The 20,662-nt window shown below is 34.9% G+C and overlaps 1 protein-coding gene across 5 annotated transcripts in view; it reads right to left on the bottom strand.

Moving 5' to 3' along the window:
- Positions 1–5,500: 5,500 nt before the first annotated feature.
- Positions 5,501–20,662, bottom strand: part of Ubr1 (Ubr1 ubiquitin ligase) — a 53,762-nt gene continuing 38,600 nt past the window's right edge. For 4 of the 5 annotated variants that reach the window (XM_069333996.1, XM_045754005.2, XM_045754006.2 and 1 more), the window contains exons 22-31: positions 19,178–19,382; positions 16,418–16,717; positions 13,735–13,959; positions 12,591–12,800; positions 10,519–10,683; positions 10,019–10,269; positions 9,022–9,210; positions 7,900–8,116; positions 6,693–6,840; positions 5,501–5,969 (exon numbers count right to left, since the gene is read on the bottom strand). In XM_069333996.1, coding sequence (XP_069190097.1) covers positions 5,770–5,969; positions 6,693–6,840; positions 7,900–8,116; positions 9,022–9,210; positions 10,019–10,269; positions 10,519–10,683; positions 12,591–12,800; positions 13,735–13,959; positions 16,418–16,717; positions 19,178–19,382 — 2,110 coding nt within the window. In that variant the 3' untranslated portion in view covers positions 5,501–5,769. The remainder of the gene's footprint in view (positions 5,970–6,692; positions 6,841–7,899; positions 8,117–9,021; positions 9,211–10,018; positions 10,270–10,518; positions 10,684–12,590; positions 12,801–13,734; positions 13,960–16,417; positions 16,718–19,177; positions 19,383–20,662) is intronic. The other variant, XM_069333998.1, reaches the window with a different exon arrangement.

Here is a 20,662-nt window from a genome sequence, read left to right as displayed (position 1 = left end):
TCATTTAAAGAGACCAATATGGCTGGGAACCCAGCAAAACTCAACTGACTTATATTTACTGGAAATAAGACACAGCCAATGCTAAGTCTCAACAACCACTGGATGGACCAGATTAAAGGACCCGAGAGCCATAAGAGTACTACGAGTCAACGACAACTACAAAGGAAGATTGACAACAAGAAAGCAGGAGACGAAGAGCATAGTGAATAGCATAAAGTTCCGCTGTGACGATGCTAGTCTCCGGAGGTAGGCGACACACATAAGTGCTGTCAGGAAAAGCAACAGAGTAGCCTACACTGTCCGCAGACTTAAACCCTTCGGTGAAGATAGAAACAAGAGTGGGGAGTGTGAAGAAAAGTGCCCGAGGAAAAGGCGTTTCAGAACCGTAGGAGGGGTAAAAGCTTTAGAGATGCGGGTTAAGGATGTACAAAACTTCGGAAGGGAGACTCTCCACGGGGGCAAGGAAGGAACAATACGAAGAAATACATTAGAAATAGGAACTGAAAGAGAAAAGAAGGTGCAAAGCCTGGAAGACTGTACAGCATCTATAAAACAATGTCACTCCAAGGTTCACGGCCAGATGCAAGGAGAATGTTTCATTTAACTTTGCAGGATTAAAGAAAATTTAAGATGCATGTTATAGGGGTGTTGGGGGTCAGCCCCTATACTTACCTTACAAGATGAATTCTTAATCAGTTGACTAGCATAAGTTTTAAATATTTGTATATTCCAATACTGGGATTTAAAAATTTATGTTCAGATGACAGATTTTCATAGTGCAACCTTCTGGCTACAGTGGGGATAATATTTAGGAAAAATTACTGCAGTGATGGGGGTGAAGGAGGAGAGGTTGTGGTGGGGGTTGGAGGAGGTTGGTGTAGGGAAAGAAACTGCCAGGTACCCCATCTGGTAATTATCAAAAGGTGCCAAGCTGGGAAGACTGTAGCACCATTTGTATGCCAAGATATTCATAAGACAGTAAATATGAGATGCAAATACCTGAATATGGTACAAGGCAAGAGATATGAAAAGTATCCAATTCACCAAGGATTCTATAGATGGACAAATGAGACTACCCAATCTAGTTTAGCTATATACAAAAAGTGCTTAAAATAATATATATGCCAAAAGTAAAAATATCTTTAAACTTAAAGAATGCTACAATAAATAGAATTCACATGTTTTAGAATCCATTACAATCAATTGAAGAGAATAGGGGAATATAAAAACAAATTTTTGCTTATTAAAATTTATGTACATAATGTAAGAAATTTAAAATTAAATATCTGCAATGCATCATAATGTGTAGACTCTACGTATCTGATGTAAGGTGCTTCCTTAAGTAACAGCTCCTGCAGAGCAAAGAACCTAGGAAGTGGACTATCATGGTAAAACACTCCTTGATATCAATCATCACACTAATATTTTCACAATATGTTTCTTTTGTATTTGACTTTTAAAATGCTTGATGAAAATCTAATTATTTATACACTACTAAAGCATTAATACAGCAAAAACAGTGCTAGCTAGATATGCACTACATTTCATTCTAGCAACTTTAGACTAATGTGACTAAGGATTTCACCAACATTTAAAAAGTTAGTGAATATGGTCAAAGTCTGCTTTTGAAATGTCGAGCAAATCACACACAGTATTTGAGGAGTGCATTGGATGGCCACTTCACTGCCATGGAATGCTTGTGGAAACATGCCAGCTGACAAGGATGTGGTGGTAGTAGTATCCTGTCAGTCACCATGCTCGCATCAATCTCCAACATTCCACCATGACATGAAAAAACAAATGGCAAATAAAAAAAAAATTAATATATATATATATATATATAAACTGTACTCGATTCAGCCTGTATTATTACAAATCTACAATACACATTGTACAAGGATATATTCATGCCATACCAACTTTTTTATATTTCTATCTCTGAAAAACTGAGTAGGTAGTCATGTCATATTTATAATGCATATTATATATATAATATACATTTTTATATAAATATATATATAAATATATATATAAATATATATATAAATATATATAAATATATATATAATATATATAAATATATATAAATATATATATATAAATATATATAAATATATATATAATTAATTAAAGGTATTGAAATCCACCTGACTGGGTTTGTCTGCATGCACATGTGTGAAATTGTGTATGTAAATGTATATGCTTTTGAATGTGTAACTGAAGTAGAAATATATTACTGTATATCAAATTAAAAATATAAGCCACATTACTGCAGCATACTGTCTCCCTATAAGGATTTCCTCAAGTAATAAAGTAACAAATTAAAATGATCTTTTATCCACATTTAAAGCAAATATGATCTGGGAATGACAATAACCATGTCAAAAAATTTTTTTTTTTTTTACATTGCACAAAAATGTCAGCAAAACATGATAAAAAAAAAATCTTAAATGCACAACATTTATATATTTTCAGAAGACATTTCTTAGAAAAAATTCTTGCCATTAGGACCACAAATACTGGGTCCTTGACAAAACTGCACACACCAAAGTGACCACCTACATTTTAATCATTTCCTTATCCATCCTTTACTGTGTCTATGAAGTGAAAAATTCCCAATGCTCTTTTGCCAAGTACTCGCCGTCTCATTTCTCGATTCATCGCCAAGTCGGGCAATGAGCAGAATTGTTTTGAACTTTTCGAGTAAAAACTTCAGGAAGCATTATCCCTACTCTAGAAAACAAGTAGCAACATCTATATTCCAAACGTTCTCTTCAAAAATAAAGAGTGCTAGAAGTTGCAAATTATGTATATTGTATCATGCAACAAACCCTCACAACCATCACTAACACGCATGGATCAATTATGTAACATTCTAAGTGATTTTCATGCCATAAAAACAATGACACGGCTCAATGAGTTCTACACAAGTTAAGTACAAGTAATTAGTTTTCCTAATATAAAAAAAAAAAAAAAGTCCTGGAGTTACTTCAACATGAATTACTTCACAACAGAGTGAACAGCTGATGCACACACTACTTTCAAATAGATAATACCACAGGTGTTCTGCAACAATAGACATCTTACTCCATTCACACAACTTCGGTTACTTTATCAACATTAAGCAAATGTTGGTTATATGAATACAAAAACTGGTTAGCAAATGATTACAATCAAACATGGCCACTAGAGTTCAAACACACCATATTTTGATAATATCATTTCAGAGGTATATTTATAAGAACTATAACCATGCAATAAGTGGGTGTTTGTGTATTAAGATACTTATTTTGTTAACTCTGCAAAGCTGGCAATTGTGTTACATGAGAAAGTTATAAACGAGATTACCTTCCTCACCAATGCTTAATGACTTTTTTTACGTATCAGAAACTACAAAGTTATTAAAATATGTGTGAAAATATATTTATGCAATCCCATATATGAAGCACATGCAAATGTCCATTTGAGAAAAAAAATTATCTCGCTTTTCAATCGACTGTGCATTCAGCTTTTAACATCTAACACACTTAAACTAAATTTTTCCTAATTATAAAAGTGCACTGAACAATGAAAATTCAGCGATATTAGCAACACTGCTATTTTCCCATTAATGTACATCAAGTTCCGTATCTTTAAACAAAAATATTAAAAATTCTGTTCTTTTCCCAATAATTGTTTTAACATTCTTTTTTCATAAACTTTAAAAAAAAGTTATTACAGTAGCATTTAATTGCACAAGTCCCATTGCAGCTTTATTGAACACCATGCCAAACTCTTCCAAGATTAGGCCTCATTTTGGCTGTATTTACACAAATGTGACTAGCAAGCTCGTTTTTATCAACTTCCTATGGACTCCACTCTTCTCTCTCTCTTTTTATTACAAGACATTTTATACTGCCAACCTGGGTTGTACAAGAGGGCACTATACAGTGGTGATGAGAAACCAAACATTTAATTTCATCAGGAACTATTATTATCAATCATCTGCAACTTTATTTTCTAAGGTTTAAAGGGGGGGGGGGGGGCCAACACAATTGTTTCAATTGATGTGTCTTAGTACATGGATATTAAAAATTTTAAATTGGTAAATAGAGCTTAGACTTACACGTAATGTCCTCCTACAACTTCAATCACCCTTTTTAAAACCCAAACTTTCCATCTTCAGAATCAACAAATAAACCATATATATATTCTCAATGCTTCAAACTAAATCATTTTGAATTATTTTCATATGTACATTAAAAAATATAGGAACTATTGATCACTGCCAAAGTAAAAACTGCAAAAAATAGCTAATTTATGGTAACCGAGAAGTCACCATGTCAGTAATTTCTTTTTTAATGTATACCTGTATATTATTTCTAGGCATTTAACCGCACCTAAACCCAGAGATTGGACGAGAAAACAAAAATTGTATAAAATATATATTCCTGATACTGTATATACATGCACCCTTTTTCAGCAATTTAAATTGCAACATAAAAGATAAACTAAAGATACCTGTAAATGAAGCACGTTTTCATGAACCGCTGAAAATCAACACATTCAGGGGGGGTACCATCTGTCACACTTTACAACTATCTCACCAACAAACACCAATTTTCAAGACCACATTTGGATACTGAAAAGCTAAAAAATATTGAACATAAAAAGTTGTAACGGTATTTTAATATTTCTGATTTTGTAGCTACCTTCTTTAAATTTTATCACCGTTCAAAATATTATTCTGCAACTTAAATGAATGACTTTTTTGGCAATAATCTATGGCATAAGAAATGGATGATGTTTTCAAACTTTTCCTTTCTGTAGTTATCAGATGTTATTAATCAATAAACCATTTTAAAAGTTGTTGCAACTCAAATTCAATATTTGGGCAATACCAGTTTTAATCTTGTACCATTGAACTGAACTCTCAATAAAACAACAACTGATTTACAAGTAAAAATAATCTGAGATACAATGCTCCAGCAATCTTGTGCTTTCTGTAAGCAAAACTAAAACAATTTTATAATACATAATTTTAGTTTCAAAGGGAGTTATCAAAAGTTTATAGAAACTTGGTCTACATAGGTAGGAGAGGAAATAGTCTTTTTTATACAATATAGGTAATTTAGAATACTAAAATTGTTCATTTAGACTTGGGGAAAACTTTGAAGTTCATGACAAGTGACACTTCCACAACAGTAGTATACCAAAACTGACAATTCTGTACACTTATGAAAGTAATAGTTTTCTTCTTTTACTCATACAACTAATTCACAAATGTATATAAAGCTTTGATTATTATGTATATTTGTAAGATTCAGTCTACTTGTTAAGGTAAAACTTATCTATGAACACATCAACCGACTTGCAACTTTGCATCCACAAAGGCTAACGACTGATGCTCCTACAGTTCACAGACAATTTTGTCACCACGAGCACACAAGTTAAATTGCCAAGTGATTGGGGCAACATAAAAAAAATAAAAAATAAAAATTCAGAGAAAGAAAAACCTGGGATTTGCTTTTATTTTATTACTGCTCCAGTTATTGAGTACATATATTGTATATTGAAGTGATAAAAGGAAATGTTGTGTGAAGCTTAATAACTGAAATAACCCTTCTTAAAGAACTCCACAACATGAACTTGCTGCCTGAACCAAATGTGGTGAAACACTCCTTGCTAAACTATTTGCCTTACAAGTATACTGAACCACACAGAAGCAGCAACTTGGGCTGAATATCCCTGATCTGGCATATTTTCACAATTCCTACATAAATCGAGCCATTAGAGATGCTGCCATTCTGTTGCCACGACGCTCGAGTTGCTCTCCATCGTATGAGCAATTGTGTCGGGAATGGCATGAGAGAGCCACATGGAGTGCAAGCGTGAATACTGCATAGCATCTAAATGCAAGGGGTTCCCACGCTTCAGACCCTGGTCAGTCTCTCCGTACTCATCAAGGTAGGGTGGGTTGACAAAACATCCTGAAAACATGAAGTTTCAGAGATAATACAAAAAATTTGAAATTATTCATTACTTTTCATTTAAAGCTCATAATTTCTGTGGCTTTGAAGCTAACTATTCATTCACAAGGAGAAAAACCTGGGTGTGATTTCCAAATTGGCTGGAAACATTTGAGCAAAGGTCTTCTCCAATCACTCCTGTACACCCAGAACTGATTAGGAGGGTGCATAAAAAATTGACTGGCTGTTCCAGCTGTTAAATACAAAGATTAGACTTGCAAATGAACTAAAAATCCTTTACAACTCTTAGCTTGTGAAATAAATATGGTATATAAATTATTACTTTTTAAAATGTTCTTCCTGGATCAGTGAAAATACAGCAAGGCAACAATAATTTATTGTTGTCTTTACTTCTATTTCATTTTTTACCTTTACCTTGTATACTAAATTTTTATTAATGAAATTTTTATTACTAAAATTTATACTAAACATTGCTGCTGCTATACAGCAGAAATGTTTTGTGTATCTTTAAGCGATAGTAAGAATTGGCAGTCAACGTAGGAGACCTGGTGCAGCCACTTTCTTGTCTTGGGTGTTGACCATCTCATATCAAGAAGGGTTGCAAAAGTAATAATATGCATATATGCTTGCATAAAAAAAAAAAGTGTACATTACACCTTGCTGCTCGAGTTAAAAGTGAATGTATGAATGGAGATTATGAAACTTTTATCCTTTTATGCTTACCCTTAATACGTCCAGACAACAGCAAAATCTTGCATTCTCGCACCCTGAGGAAAATTCCCGTCCCAGCTCCACAGTGGTGCGCATGGTAAGTACAAGCACCCACCATCTGTCTAGAGCCTTCTGGAAACTCTGTCTGGCAGCAGTAACTCTGAAATAATCAAGTATTAGAATGGCAGGTAGAAACTATGTCAATCTTCTCTCTTAATGTTTAATCCTGAAAATGCTATAATCATATGTTGATTATTGCAATGCTGTCATAATCATAACATGATATGCTGTGTGTTAACATTTGAATGCTGATGTTGGCCATATGGTTCCAATAGCTATAAATGTGTCGCCCAGTAGTCGTGGGAAGGCACAATATTACTTTGTCGGACAGAATTCAGCATCTGGACTTCCATCATCATATGATAATGACCATTACCTAGACCAACACAAATCTTCATGGATTTTTGTATTTTTATTTTTGTATACAAATTCTTTACTTTAATACATCTCGTACAACAAATAAAATGTTTTGTTATTGAAGAGTCAAACTTCACTCCCTAAATATAAATTTCATCTGTGAACTCTAGGGTTTAGCCACCCATTTGCAATGTGCAGTGGTATGGTTTTTAAATATCGATGACTTTTACATTTTTGGGACTGAATGTACACGTTTATTTCTCTAAGTTTTGATATTTTTTTTCCAACAATATTGTTATATTTGGTTGATAACTATTTTGTTGCATCTGACTATTACCGAGTTCTGTTCGAGCGGGAGTCCACGGTACTGTATATACTTTTAATAGTGAATAGTGGAAACTCGCCAAGGAAATGAGTTGTACACGATCTTGCCTGCTGTATCCAATCTAAGGAATTCCAAAAATTTTTATGTATGCATGTTAATTAAATCATTTGAGCACTAACATTTTTATATAAATAAAGTTCCATTCCAGCAAAAACAACCCATTCTCTTAGAAATTTATTATTTTTCTATTTCAACTGATCTTTGACCAATTATATGACCAAAACAACTATACAGGTGGATTAAATTCATGCAGGTCTCCACTGTGTACAATATTATCCGGCACATTAACACTTAACAGTTAGACTGAAGATAAAAATAATCCCCACACGATTATTTAACCTTGTGTCTGAATAGTTTGGAGTATAAACAGTCATAGGGAAGTAACAATAATAAAAATTATACCCAGCAGTAACTCACCTGAGAACATAACATCTTCCCACATACAAGACACATTGTAGGTGTTCGAGAGTCATCTCCAGAAGATGCTGGGCATGGAAATTGTGACACAGTGTTGATCAATTCTGAATAATCACGTGGAAGGCTGACAAGCTGATTAATGCGAACCCAAGATCTCATGCAGCCTTCACTACCAGCACCACCAACTAAGGGCCCTACACGACTGTCACAACACCATCTGAAAGAATTTGGCATGTATAAAGTGTGTGTAATAAAAAATACCCCTCCCACGGCAACAAAAATATTAAATTCTAAAAAAAAGATGATATTTTCTAGGTCAATGAACAAAATTTTATAAACTAGCTTTTAACTGTGCACAATCTCACTATTAAAAGACAAAATGAACATGTAAAACTAAAAACATAAGCATGGACAATCCAACAACTATATAACTCGTGTAAGGATTATAATCAAATAAAATGAATGATAAACCTGCTATGGAGACCAATTTCTCTGGAAAAAGAAGAGGGGAGTTAGCCAAGCTACTCATTCCCCTACATTCTTCTCATTATTTAAGTGTAGGGGCTCCCCCCCCCACCCCCTACACTATCTCACATAGGTGGGGCTCTATATTCATAATGGCTTGACACTTTCCCCTGATAACTTCCTTCCCCCCCCCCCACTCTCACATGGGTCAGTGTAGGGAAAGAGGGCAAGAGTGGGGAGGAGAGAGAGTATGTGGGGTGAGGAAATGAGTGTGGATGGGGCAAGCAAGTGTATACAGGGAGAAGGGGGGGGGGGTGAGCGAGTATGGGAGAAGCATTATTATTATTAAAAATAAATAAATAAATAAAATAAAATACAATGTCACTAAATGAAACCAGTTTCACAACGAAATCATACAAATGTGATATATATCAATGAGAGCAATGAGGTAACTCGAACCATTGACCACGGTACTTCCACCTGTGCATCTTGGAATACCTCTCTTGCTGGTTCAAGTCGTCTCATTGCTCCTGCTGATTTTCCCAAATGAAAACAGTGTTGTCAAGAATGTGCTAAATATATGTGCATCCTATAGGGGTCCACTGGATTTTTATTTTACACACACCTGTAAAAAAATATACAGTACTTATATCTCACCTGTTGACTAGCTCTGAAAGCGTTGGATCACTGAATGTTGGTCTGAGCTGGTTCATAGCCAAACCCAAGTAACGAAGGAGACAGTAAAACTCCGATTCTGGTACCCAGACCGACGACTGAAGCTCTTCTGGAGCAGGGACTTCAGTCAGGAAGTGGAAAAACAGACCACAACACCTTAAAAATGGCAAGCTGAAAAGGGAAAGCACAATATGCACTAAATGTTTAACACAACTGTAAATAAAAATATGTATATATTCTATGTACAGGTATTAACTTTTAAAAACTAAAACTTAACAAAAAATTTAGGACCTTGGCTAATTTTTTTTATATTAAAAACATAATAAATGAAACTGCAGAAGATCTATTGGTTCATATGAGGCAGCTTCTAATTCTACCCACCCACACTCAATCCACCGATCCTACAGCTATTATATTACCCCAGTAATTTACTCCATAAATCTAGAACACCATTTCCTAACCATTATTTACCAAGACTCATAAATCTGAACTTATTCAATCCATACTTTCATGTTAAATTTTTTGTCAATACATATAACATTAAAACCTTATTTACATCCCCTTTGTTATAACCTTTCATGCAATTATAGAATTATATCACTACATACTCTTCACCTTTATAGAAAATGTAAATTAAGCTTTTTTTAAATTTATCTTAAGGAATATTTTTAGTTCCTGGGATTAGTTGTCATCCTCTTTTGTATGCATTCAAGTGATTTTATGTTAAGGCATAAAAGGTATTTAACACTAAAATAGTACTGTAATGCAACATTATATGCACTAACACTTTAAAATATATAATTAATTTTAATAGTACAGTACTGTACATAAATTTACTACTTATTGAAATTCTGCCTAGACTGCCAAGCACAAAAGGTTGCAGTCAATACAAGAGCAAAGAGATTGAGCAGATAAAGAATACAAGAGAAAACCGAGGAAAACATCAATATCGTTAAAAGAATTCAGTTTTATTACATACCAACTCTCTTTAACATAACTCAAGAGATAATGAGCTTCCACTTCAATTTGTGGAAGGTTGGCCAGCTGTCTGCAATGAGCTAACATGGATACCAGCCACGCAGCATCACTACTGCCACAACTACTGATGCTGTCTTCACTTGGCTCACTAGTCTCGACAACCTCCATTTCTGAGCTGCTGTTGTGACCCTCGTAGGTCAGAAGTAGTTGTACCAAGTGAGCCAGGAAGCATACTTGTAACAGGTGGAGATCCTACAAATATACAACAATTTTGAAATACTTACATCTAATTATGAAAATGAATTAACACATTTTATAATACAAGTTTCTTTCCAACAATCAAAATGGCAATAAAACAGCCAACCGACTAAAAAGTAAAAACGAGACAAAAAATAAATGCTTACCTATATAATGACCTGCACAAAATTATAAAGCAGTATACTGTATGAAAACACATATGCTGCATATTTAAATACTAGTACGTATATATCAAAGATTTACCTGTTGACTACCAGTTGCTTTTCCCTGAATGGTAGGAAAAACTGATGGCAGACCAAGGCTAAGAGTGACCAGCATGCTGAAGGTGTCCCACTCTAAAACGCACGGAGTGGCCTCTCCTCCTTCAAGCAGGATACTTAGCAGACGAACAATAGCACCTTCGATGACCTGCAGCAGAGGTAAGGTATGGTAATGATCAGCTGAGAGCACTAACCCATTACAACTAAATAGCCCTTTGAAGTGATATATGCTTTGGGGATAAGGGTATAGACAGGACGAAGGTAAGGAATGGTGCAAAACCACTTTGACAGTTGGGGATTGAATACCAACCTGCATGAAGTGAGGCCATCACTCTATTGTCGAGTTCAAGGGATTGGACAACCTGCAGCAAATGTTCAAGCTATATCCCTTGTACCAACTCTAACAAACAGGGAGGTATGGGCAGTCTTTACTATACATCTCCACCAATGTATTAAACTCATTCTCAATCATTTTAGCACCTGTTTGCCAGATATATGATTAGCCATTTCATTCATTAAACACGACAAACATCTAATCAATTTAATATTGGAAGCAAAGAAGAGCTGGAAGAATGTGACATATTAAAGTTGTAAATATACCTACAGTCACTAATTAAAATTTCAATTAGCATATAGTGAATACTTGCACAAGATTTACATAGTTACAAACATTTACATATTTATGAATTTACCTTGCCTACAATTCTAATCAGACGAGACTAAGCATTAAAACCTTATGCATTAGATCTTATCTAGATTGCAAGCTTGGTACCTGCAGACCAGCCTAAGGTATTTTGGGAAGAGTAACCAACAATGCATATTGCTGCTGCAAGTGTAAAGTGCTTTCCACAAGTTGTCAAGCAATGATGAACACTGATACTCTAAACTGATTCCATGTAACTTAACATTTTACAACCTTTATACTCTTCACATTAAATCCCTGGTCACTCACTGACCATATCTATCAATCACTCTCTTGGCCTTCCTTTCCTCTTACTACCCTCAAATTCACACAAAGACTGCACACAATCTTTGTCAAATTTCTAATGTGTGGTGGCTGTGCATGAGCTGCCCGGGTGCGATGGAAAAAATTTGGTGTGCTACACATTTTGATTTAATGTGACGGCAGCATAAGCTTTGTGCAAGTCTTAAGCATACAAAGAGAGCTGGTTTGGTCATACCCGAGTTACTGTACTATGAAGAGCTCAATAGTTGTCCGAGTGTGCAACTTATCAAATGCCAAGCATTTCCTTGCCAAATACTGACAAATACATTTTTTTTGTACCTTTGGTTACATTATTTTATACATCACAAAGAATTTAGAACTTTATTTAGAGGATTTACATCAATTTACTTTACAGTGGTGACAATGTTCTATATAAAAAACGAATGTAATTGTGAAATTTTAGGAATCTGGTAGCTATTCTATTTTTTACCAATGTGAAGTTTAGTTAGTTGTAGAAAGTAGTTTTCAAAAACATCATAACCCTTGTGCAGATCCAGGGTAATTTTTCCTTTTGTGCCACACTTGCAACCTCTCAGTCTTCAGCCCATCCTCCTGTTCTGGTAGTACTAAGTACTTATATGAAGGATGAGGACCATAGTACATATACCGACATACAAAGCAATTAGAAAGTAGAAGTCGGAACTTTCTATTGAATTTGGACAAACTGGGAAAATGATTTAGTACTCATGTTGCAAAGACAAACTAACCTAACCTAACCTACCCTTCCTAGGCTTAATACATGCTCTCTGAGACCTAATATAGCACATATGGTTTCATATAGTTCACTAAATTCAAGTTGAACTGTACATTGATCAGATTACCAACAAGCATCACATCTGCATACATAGATGCATTTTAGCCATTCATAAAATTTGGTACTGGCACAAGGATTTTTTTTGTATGTACTGGTGTATATGTATATACTGTAGTACAGTACTGTTTTAGCAAATTAGATCTGCAGTAAAAGGTCGTGGTAATAAATTACTGTATACTAATTACATAGTTGAGCATAAAATATGGAAAGCCATAACAGGTTAAAATAAACTTGCCTGTTTCTTCTTTACACAAGCAGGAACATACGCTGCAAATTTGACGAGGGCAGCGAGACAATCCCGCTGACGAGCCGATAATGAAGTAAGTAGGGCACGATTGACATTACGCTGCGTCTCTTCCAAAGTATGGATAGTGTAAGCAGCACTATCCCACACCATTAATGGAATACGTCTACTTGATAAATTGGGATTTACACCAAGGCCATGCTGTTAATAATGAACAATTGATCAATTATTAATTTTCACGAAAGCTAATAAATACACAACTTTATTTTTATATCTACAATACTCTATATGTATAATTCTGCTGTAGACATTGTAGTATCTTTAACAGCACTACTATATATATATAAAACTTGCCTTTAGAATGAATGCCACATCAGCACTATTATTTACAATTTATGTAAGGAAACAAAACTGAGAATGGATTTTTATTACTATAACTCACCCCAGTTCATTGTATTACTATAACTCACCCAGTTCATTGTATTCCTACGGCGATGTAGTTATGTTTTATTCTACAGTGTACATGTATTGCATGGGATATACTGTATTTTTATTTCAGTAGCTAAAGTTAATGACATTGTAGCCCAGTGCAGTTGTGTCATAATACCTATACATGCATATTAATGTACTTTAAGTACTGAAGTAGGTTAACATTAATCCAGAATATGCTACTGCATAGCTATACTGTATAGTGGCACTGCCATTGTCCAGATCACTCTGTAGTTCAACGTCTCTGGTTAACAGCCATACAAATTTGTAGTCCCCACCTTAATTAATTGAAGCATGTCCGAGTAATGAGGGCCACCCCCTCCATGGTCATTTGTATATTCATACTGTGTGAACCACACACACACACACAAATGATAAAAAGAAATCAAGAGTGCCTACCAACTCCATACATGCTCATCATCAGTCTCCCTCTTCCCTCCTACCCTCTCTAACTTTGTCACGATCCTTCTTCCAGTCGGCAAAAAGCATGCAAACTTTACAAACTTTCCAAAAATTTTGACAATCTTCTAGTTTTGGGTATTTTTATGAAAATATTTGTTCAATAATGCAATTTTTAAGGTACCAAGAAAATATTTTTACCAATGCATATATGTTTTATATACGCATAGATTAATTTAATACTCACTACATAAACAGCATGAGCAAAGTTGGACATCATATCTGAAGTATGGGTTGGGAAGGTTGGCATTGTGGTGGCTCCAGGATTTTTGAAGAGATCACTGAAGGCTTCTGCAGACTCCCGTGACGCTATTGACAGGAGTTCCAGGGTTACAGTGGGTAGGCTTGGAGGCGTCCAAGTGCCCTCGCTGCAACTGCTATTGTCATCTTCCTCATCCTTTCCGTCGCCACCCTACAGATGTACACAGTATAATGAAACAACGCACAGGAAAGTAAATCAATTACCTGTAAATATATATTCCAATTATTTATACACATTCACACAAATGAAGAGTATTTTATATACCCGATTATACAGAAGGTGGAACAAAAGAATGGGAGTTTTGATTTGACTAATAGGAAAGAAAGGTGCCATTTAGACAGATTGGCAGCAAAATTGAGTTGTTTGGTGAACAACTAAATGGTTCATCAAAATTCTGATAAACCAAATGGCCTTGAATTTTAATACAGTATATGATAAATGCAACTTGCCTCCTGCTATTATGTAAATAATAGGCTCATTTCTAATTATTATGATGGTATATTTTGTTAGTCCTAGTAAACAATACCTTACCTTTCTGCAAGATATCTTTCTGAACAATAATGTGCTACATAATTTGTGGGAAAAATTTAGAAAATTGAAGTGTCATGTTTAAGGCAATAAAATTTTTTAATTATATTAGTAATCCAACTTATGAAGATATAATGGCTTTACCAACAGGCTAAACATGATTTAACAGAATCCCTGTTGAGGATTGATAGTGCATTGTCATGCTTGTTTACAATGATATATATTGTGGTGAAGTGTGTATCTGTAATGTTATATAATGTGAATGATACAATGTATGGCTTAGTGCTTGGGGAGTAAAACTCCCAGAATCCCCATCAAGCAGGTACTGGTATTTCTTTTTTAATATCCATAACATTTTTCATCCAAGTTATTTTTTCTTTAGCCCGATTGCATCACCCCATGCTAGTGGATAGGGATAAATACCGAAATGAATGAATTAATAACGATATTTATTTATATACTATACACAAGAGTTCTTACATTCTTGTAAAGCCATTAGTACACGTAGCATTTCGGGCTGGCCCTTTATCTTCATTTTTCCCCAGAATATGACCCACCAAATCGTTTAACCAGGTACCCACTCACTGCTGGATAAACAAAGGAGATACTTAACGATTGGCACCCCAGTCAATCCTCCCTGGCCAGGATACGAACCTAGGCCAAAGCGCTTGCAAAGCACCAGTAAGCGAACTGCCGCGAAGCAATATGAACGAAGGCGAATGATATGAAGCTAAATTATATGGCTATCGACCTAAAGTGGGTGAAACAGTAGTTTTAGTAGCAAATGTGGAACACTTTTGGTTCAAGGCTCCAATTCTTTGCATGTTGCACATCTAGATTTTTCTGTGGAGACAAGCTAATCACAATACAGTGTACTGTAAATACAGCAATCTTGCAAACCCAATGAAGGACAGGCAAGAACAAAAGACAGAAATCAAGAGTAAAAACTACTTTGTATTGCAGTAGGACATTCCATCTGTATCAGAAATATAGTGTTAATTATGACATCTTACCAAAATCATATCTTTTGTATTCTGGCAGAAGCTTGCTTGGAATGCGACTATGTGCCGATAATAGCCCGTGAAAGGTCAGCCTTGTACAGTACAACATATGTGCAGCAATTGTGGAAAATTAGGTTTTGCACTAGAGAGGAATTATACAAATAACCCTTTTCTGAATTTTAAGACAAACTGGACACACAAATATCCAGTTCTCCATCACCATTACATGCCAAGGTAGCAGGTTAGTGGGTTAGTTCTGCACGGTCCAGAAAACGTAACAAAAATATCCTTACCTAATGCAAGCTAATAAAAAATCTTTTTCAAGTACTTATTGTAACAAAAATTGAAGAAAATTATTAATGAAAGCAACCATAAATGACTGAAATACAGCAGTTGTGAATGATTGCATTCATGGTAGTTTGTATCCCATACATGGTTTAAGTGCAAGTCAGATGTATCAGCTAGCCCTCACTGGCTCTGCAGCCTGTTTACATTTGACTCTGGCCATATTAGCACTATGCCTTGCAAAATAACAGATGGATGCCTATTAACATTAGAATCAAATAATAAAGTATACAGTCACCCCTTATGAAGTAAGGGGTGACATCAGGGAGAAAGGCAGGGGGAAGGGGGGAGGGGATAGCTGTTGGGATATTTATGCAGCTTTTTTCATTGTCAAAGATGAAATTTTGTTTCAGCTCACGGCCTTTGATGCATTTAACGCTTTCACATGGTTCTCTACTTCCTCTTCCCCACATGCATGTTAAAAAATGGATGATTTTTGTATGCGAGTATATATATGTGCATTAGATGAATAGAATAACTGATGTGTACGTTTAGATTTGAGAGATTAAAGTCGTGTGTTCTGGAATAGGTTTCTTCTATACCACTACTGTACAGTACTGTATTAAATTATTAAATACAAAAATCCAGACTGGCTCTGCTCCCAATATTTAAATATTTAAAAACCAATTATGATCAGCATTCATAAGTATGGAAAATTATGAAGTTACATTAAAATAAAATGTTAACACTATAAATAATTGAGAAATGAAGGTAAATACAGGTATATTAAGTACCTTCTTGTGTTTCTTGTAGAGTGGCAGCTTGGACCAGCGAGGAGGCCTACCTCTCTGCCCCCCATCCCCTTGTATCTGCCTCAGTAATGCTGCTGGTCCCACACTTGTGGAAACCCCTCCAACAACTAAAATGGAGGTACTCCCCCCAGCACCTATGGGGTTGACTAGTGCAGGCATACTTAGAGTGCCAACCACAGCACCAGATGTCGGCACTGCACCTGGCAGTGGAACCGTTTCCATCTGCCCGTCCTCTTGTTGATTACTTTCCTCATCGGGTCGTGCTCCAGACAACACCACAGTCTGCACACCATGCAAAACAAGATTAACACTTAACACACTCCACCAATTTACCGAAGCCATAAAACCTGATAATCCTTCACACTTAATGGATTACTGTATATCACATTTTAACCGTAATAAAGATTGCTGAAAATAAGTGTGTAGGAAGCAGTTTTCAAGGCCTTGCCAACTTGAAGGTTAAGTGCAGTTTCTTGTTAAATACCAGCGTGTTAGTGAACAGACATTTGTAATTCAATCTTGAAGTTCAAAATAAGAATTAGAAGCATCAAGCTATTAGATGAACACTATTGTCAGATCCCTGAACAAAATATGGATAACAGCAGACCCTCACTATGTGTTTTCAATACTCTTCAGCTGTGCAAGCTTTAATGCAATTAAAATCTTTCATCACTGAACCTTTTCTATCTTTCTACAATATCTACTTCGCCCAAGGATGGGGAAATATCTACTCGTGTGTGCCTTACTGGCGAGTGTGCCAATTCACTTTATATAGTAGTACAGTATTGTGTATTTGTGGCTGGGAAGTGGCAAGTCCATTTAGTAATTAATCATTTTAAATTTGTAATGTCCATGTAGTAATTTTTTATCGAGAGGCGAAAAAGTGGACTTGGGAAGTCTTTGGAAAGTAGTTTACAAGTACTGTACTGTATTCCTATTTTCGTGCAAGTTGTAAAGGTCTCACAAAACAGCAATTTTGACCGACCAATTATTTTTAATAACTAGCTTTCACAAAGCATAACACACCTGATGTAACTACAGTACTGTACTGTACTAACTAGGTTTCATCTAGGACATGTCCCATAAAGTGATTCAACATTATGACATTAATATAGTAGATCCTCACTAACAAATTCTTGGATGGCCCAGATTGTGTTCAGTGCAAGTTGTTTAGTGGTATGTACAAATGTTCAGCCAAGTGAGGATTGTTCGTCTAAGCCGTTGCCAAGGCTGAGCATTGAGATGCGGATGTTAGCATCATCAATGATCCACCTAATCTTAATGTAAGCTATTGTACACGCTCAAACTTTTAAACAAATACAAAATATTTTACAAAATTATAAAAAAATATTACTATTTAAAAAACACACAACAGCCAAAAGTGAATCTTATTATGTCATGCATTATAAATATTCATTGTTATATAAAGGAATTCTTGTTCAAGTTCAAATACTATATTAATAATAAACTATTATACAAGTACATTAATATTGCCAAACAATAACTAAACACAAAATTACAAAAACACAACCCATGTTGTGACCCATGTTCCCAGACTAAAAGTTTTCTATGGTGAATGCAGTAAAACCTTCCAGAGTATTCTGTTGAAGCCTGTGACCGATAACCCGTTGCTACCAGATCTGTATATGGTGTAAGTCCTGGGACATGGTTGTGTTTGCAGAGCAATTAGACCTGGCATTCATAGCTAGCTGATTATATTTGTAGGATAACGAGTGTCTAGAATTAATAGAAATGGGATTTTTTTTCCTGTACAGATCACTCTGTTAAAAACTGTCTGTTGGTATTGTAATGGAACTTAAAATATTTTTGAGAGTTTGTTTCCATATTTTGTTGTTAGTTAGGTTAGTTTTAAATTATTAGATTCCCTGATTGTTATCTGTGAGTCTTTATGTTGTTTGTCATTAGTTAGACTATCATATTCCCGTCATTTATAAAAAACTGTATTTAGTTTTTATTGACTGTTAGTTTTACCTGTCTTGTTTTTCTCCACAGTACTTATTCTTGCCACCGAGGTTGCATCAACAAAAGACCGATGAGTTTTATGACGGGTGTAACAATCAGATCAAATATTTAAAATAAGTAAATTACAAATAACTTTCTCTCCATGTAGATAAATAAAGATGATACAGTATTACAACTTTAAAACTATGAAGGTTAAGATGATAATTTAGATTAAATATGGTGAAGTTCTCTCAATAGCTCAGATTCCAAATTAGAAATGGATGTATTCCTGCTCACAGCAGGAAAAACAAAATATATACAATTCTTATAAAACCATAAGCCACTTCTATTGGGGAATAACTATTCGGCTAAATATGTGCATAATGCCAGCATAGTTATCAGGAATGCCACACAAAAATTACATCTCACAATAATTACTTGATAAAACAGATCTTTAAACTGTTAATGTAAGGAGATATCCAGTACAGTACAGTAATTACATTAAACAGGGATTACCAATCATATTTTGAACACATTTTACAGTACAGTAAAAAATATTCATTACCTTCTCTAGCTTAATTTTTTTTATATAGCATTTCATACTAGTGCCTCCATTTCCATATACATACCTGTACTTAAAATGGTACCTTAAAAAAATAACTACACTATTTCCAAACCAAATTCAACAAGTTTAGTCTGTTAGAAAAGTTAAGACAAGATGGTGCACAAGAAAGTGAAGTCTAACACATGATGCAATGGCAGACCGAGTCATTTCCTTACCTTGTACTTGAGGATAGTGTAGAGGCCCTTAAGCCAATCAGAAATAGAGATGGAGGGAAAAGAAGGAACAGAGTCTTGACTCTGAAGGTTTGCTGCTGTGCCTGTGACACTGGGCAACAATGGGAGGGCAGTATTACACAGGGCCTCACACAGGGGACACAAATACTCAAACTTCTCTATGTCGAAACTCAGGTTCTGTCGGAAACTGAAAATAATACAAATGTACGTTGTACAGGTTAAAGTGAATTTAAGTTTACATTCCACACAAAGTAAAATAACACACATTCAATCATTTAAATAATAGATAAATAATCCCAGTACAGTAACCACTTATTTCATGCTATTGTACATTTCTGGTCAATATTTGGAACAATTTGAATTATGCTATTATTCCCGAGGGGTGAGACTGAATAAAAAGTGAATTGGTATTCCAATCTGGGCCTTTCACTATATGTTACAAATCAACAAATGGTCTGGTTTCAATAGTATTGTCTTATAGTACATTTGTAGTGTGACCTTTCAAATTTATAAGCAGCAATGCTGGATAACATTTGCAATGTCAGTATTGTACATGAATAAGATTCTTCATTCCTCAGCCAGTCATCCTGGCACCAAATGCTGCACTCACCAGCATGCTAATGTACTACAGTACTTATACTGTAAATAGAATTTTTATTTTGTTTTCTAGCCGAAAGAACAGACTACCTGTACACTAGTACAAATACTTAAATTACAATATCTTTAAACAAACTTAACCTAAAAAGAGAATACTGTATTAGCATCCTAAAATTTTGAATCTGCTAGTGAACAAAATACAGTAATAAAATTCAATTATGCATTTACAGTACACTCCAAGTGTAAGAAAACTTGTGGCATTTCACAGCTTAAAAGCAAGATTTATGCAACAATAATTTTATACCTGACATGCTAATTACCTATCAATATTAACATTCATAATTTTTCTTGAAGTTGTGGATGGAATTGGTTTCAATAACTTTTTTCTTCAGTGCATCTAACTTGCCCTTGGAAAACTGTCTTCATGATGTTAGACTTCTTTGACTATATTAAAAATGAGTCGTGCTGCAGCCAGTAAGCAAAAAATATATACATGGCATTATGAAATTTTGGATGCAATTTACATACATCCAATTCTTGGATTATACAAGAACTTTCAGCTACTGCAATTTTAGAACTTTTCAGATCCCGATAAAACCAAGAATATGGCTTTTATCCAGGACACACACATCAAAAATTTCAATATATTTAATCGACCTTGCTGCAATAATGTTTTACTACACTGCAAAATTGTCAATGTATTATTGTGCAATTTAAGAATCCTGGATGCATCTATAGTATCTGGTCATGCATTTATAAATTTTGGCGAGACTATGCTTATTTATTTTCAAGATAAAGGCCCAAGTCCCCCTCTTCCTCCACAGATCGTGTATTACACTGGTTGTGCAATCTACCGCGCCAGGGGCTACA

The sequence above is a fragment of the Procambarus clarkii genome, chromosome 30 (assembly GCF_040958095.1).
Source record: "Procambarus clarkii isolate CNS0578487 chromosome 30, FALCON_Pclarkii_2.0, whole genome shotgun sequence".
NCBI lineage: Eukaryota > Metazoa > Arthropoda > Malacostraca > Decapoda > Cambaridae > Procambarus > Procambarus clarkii.
The sequence above is the reverse complement of the archived record's forward strand: the minus strand, read 5'-3'. Positions and strand labels throughout refer to the sequence as shown.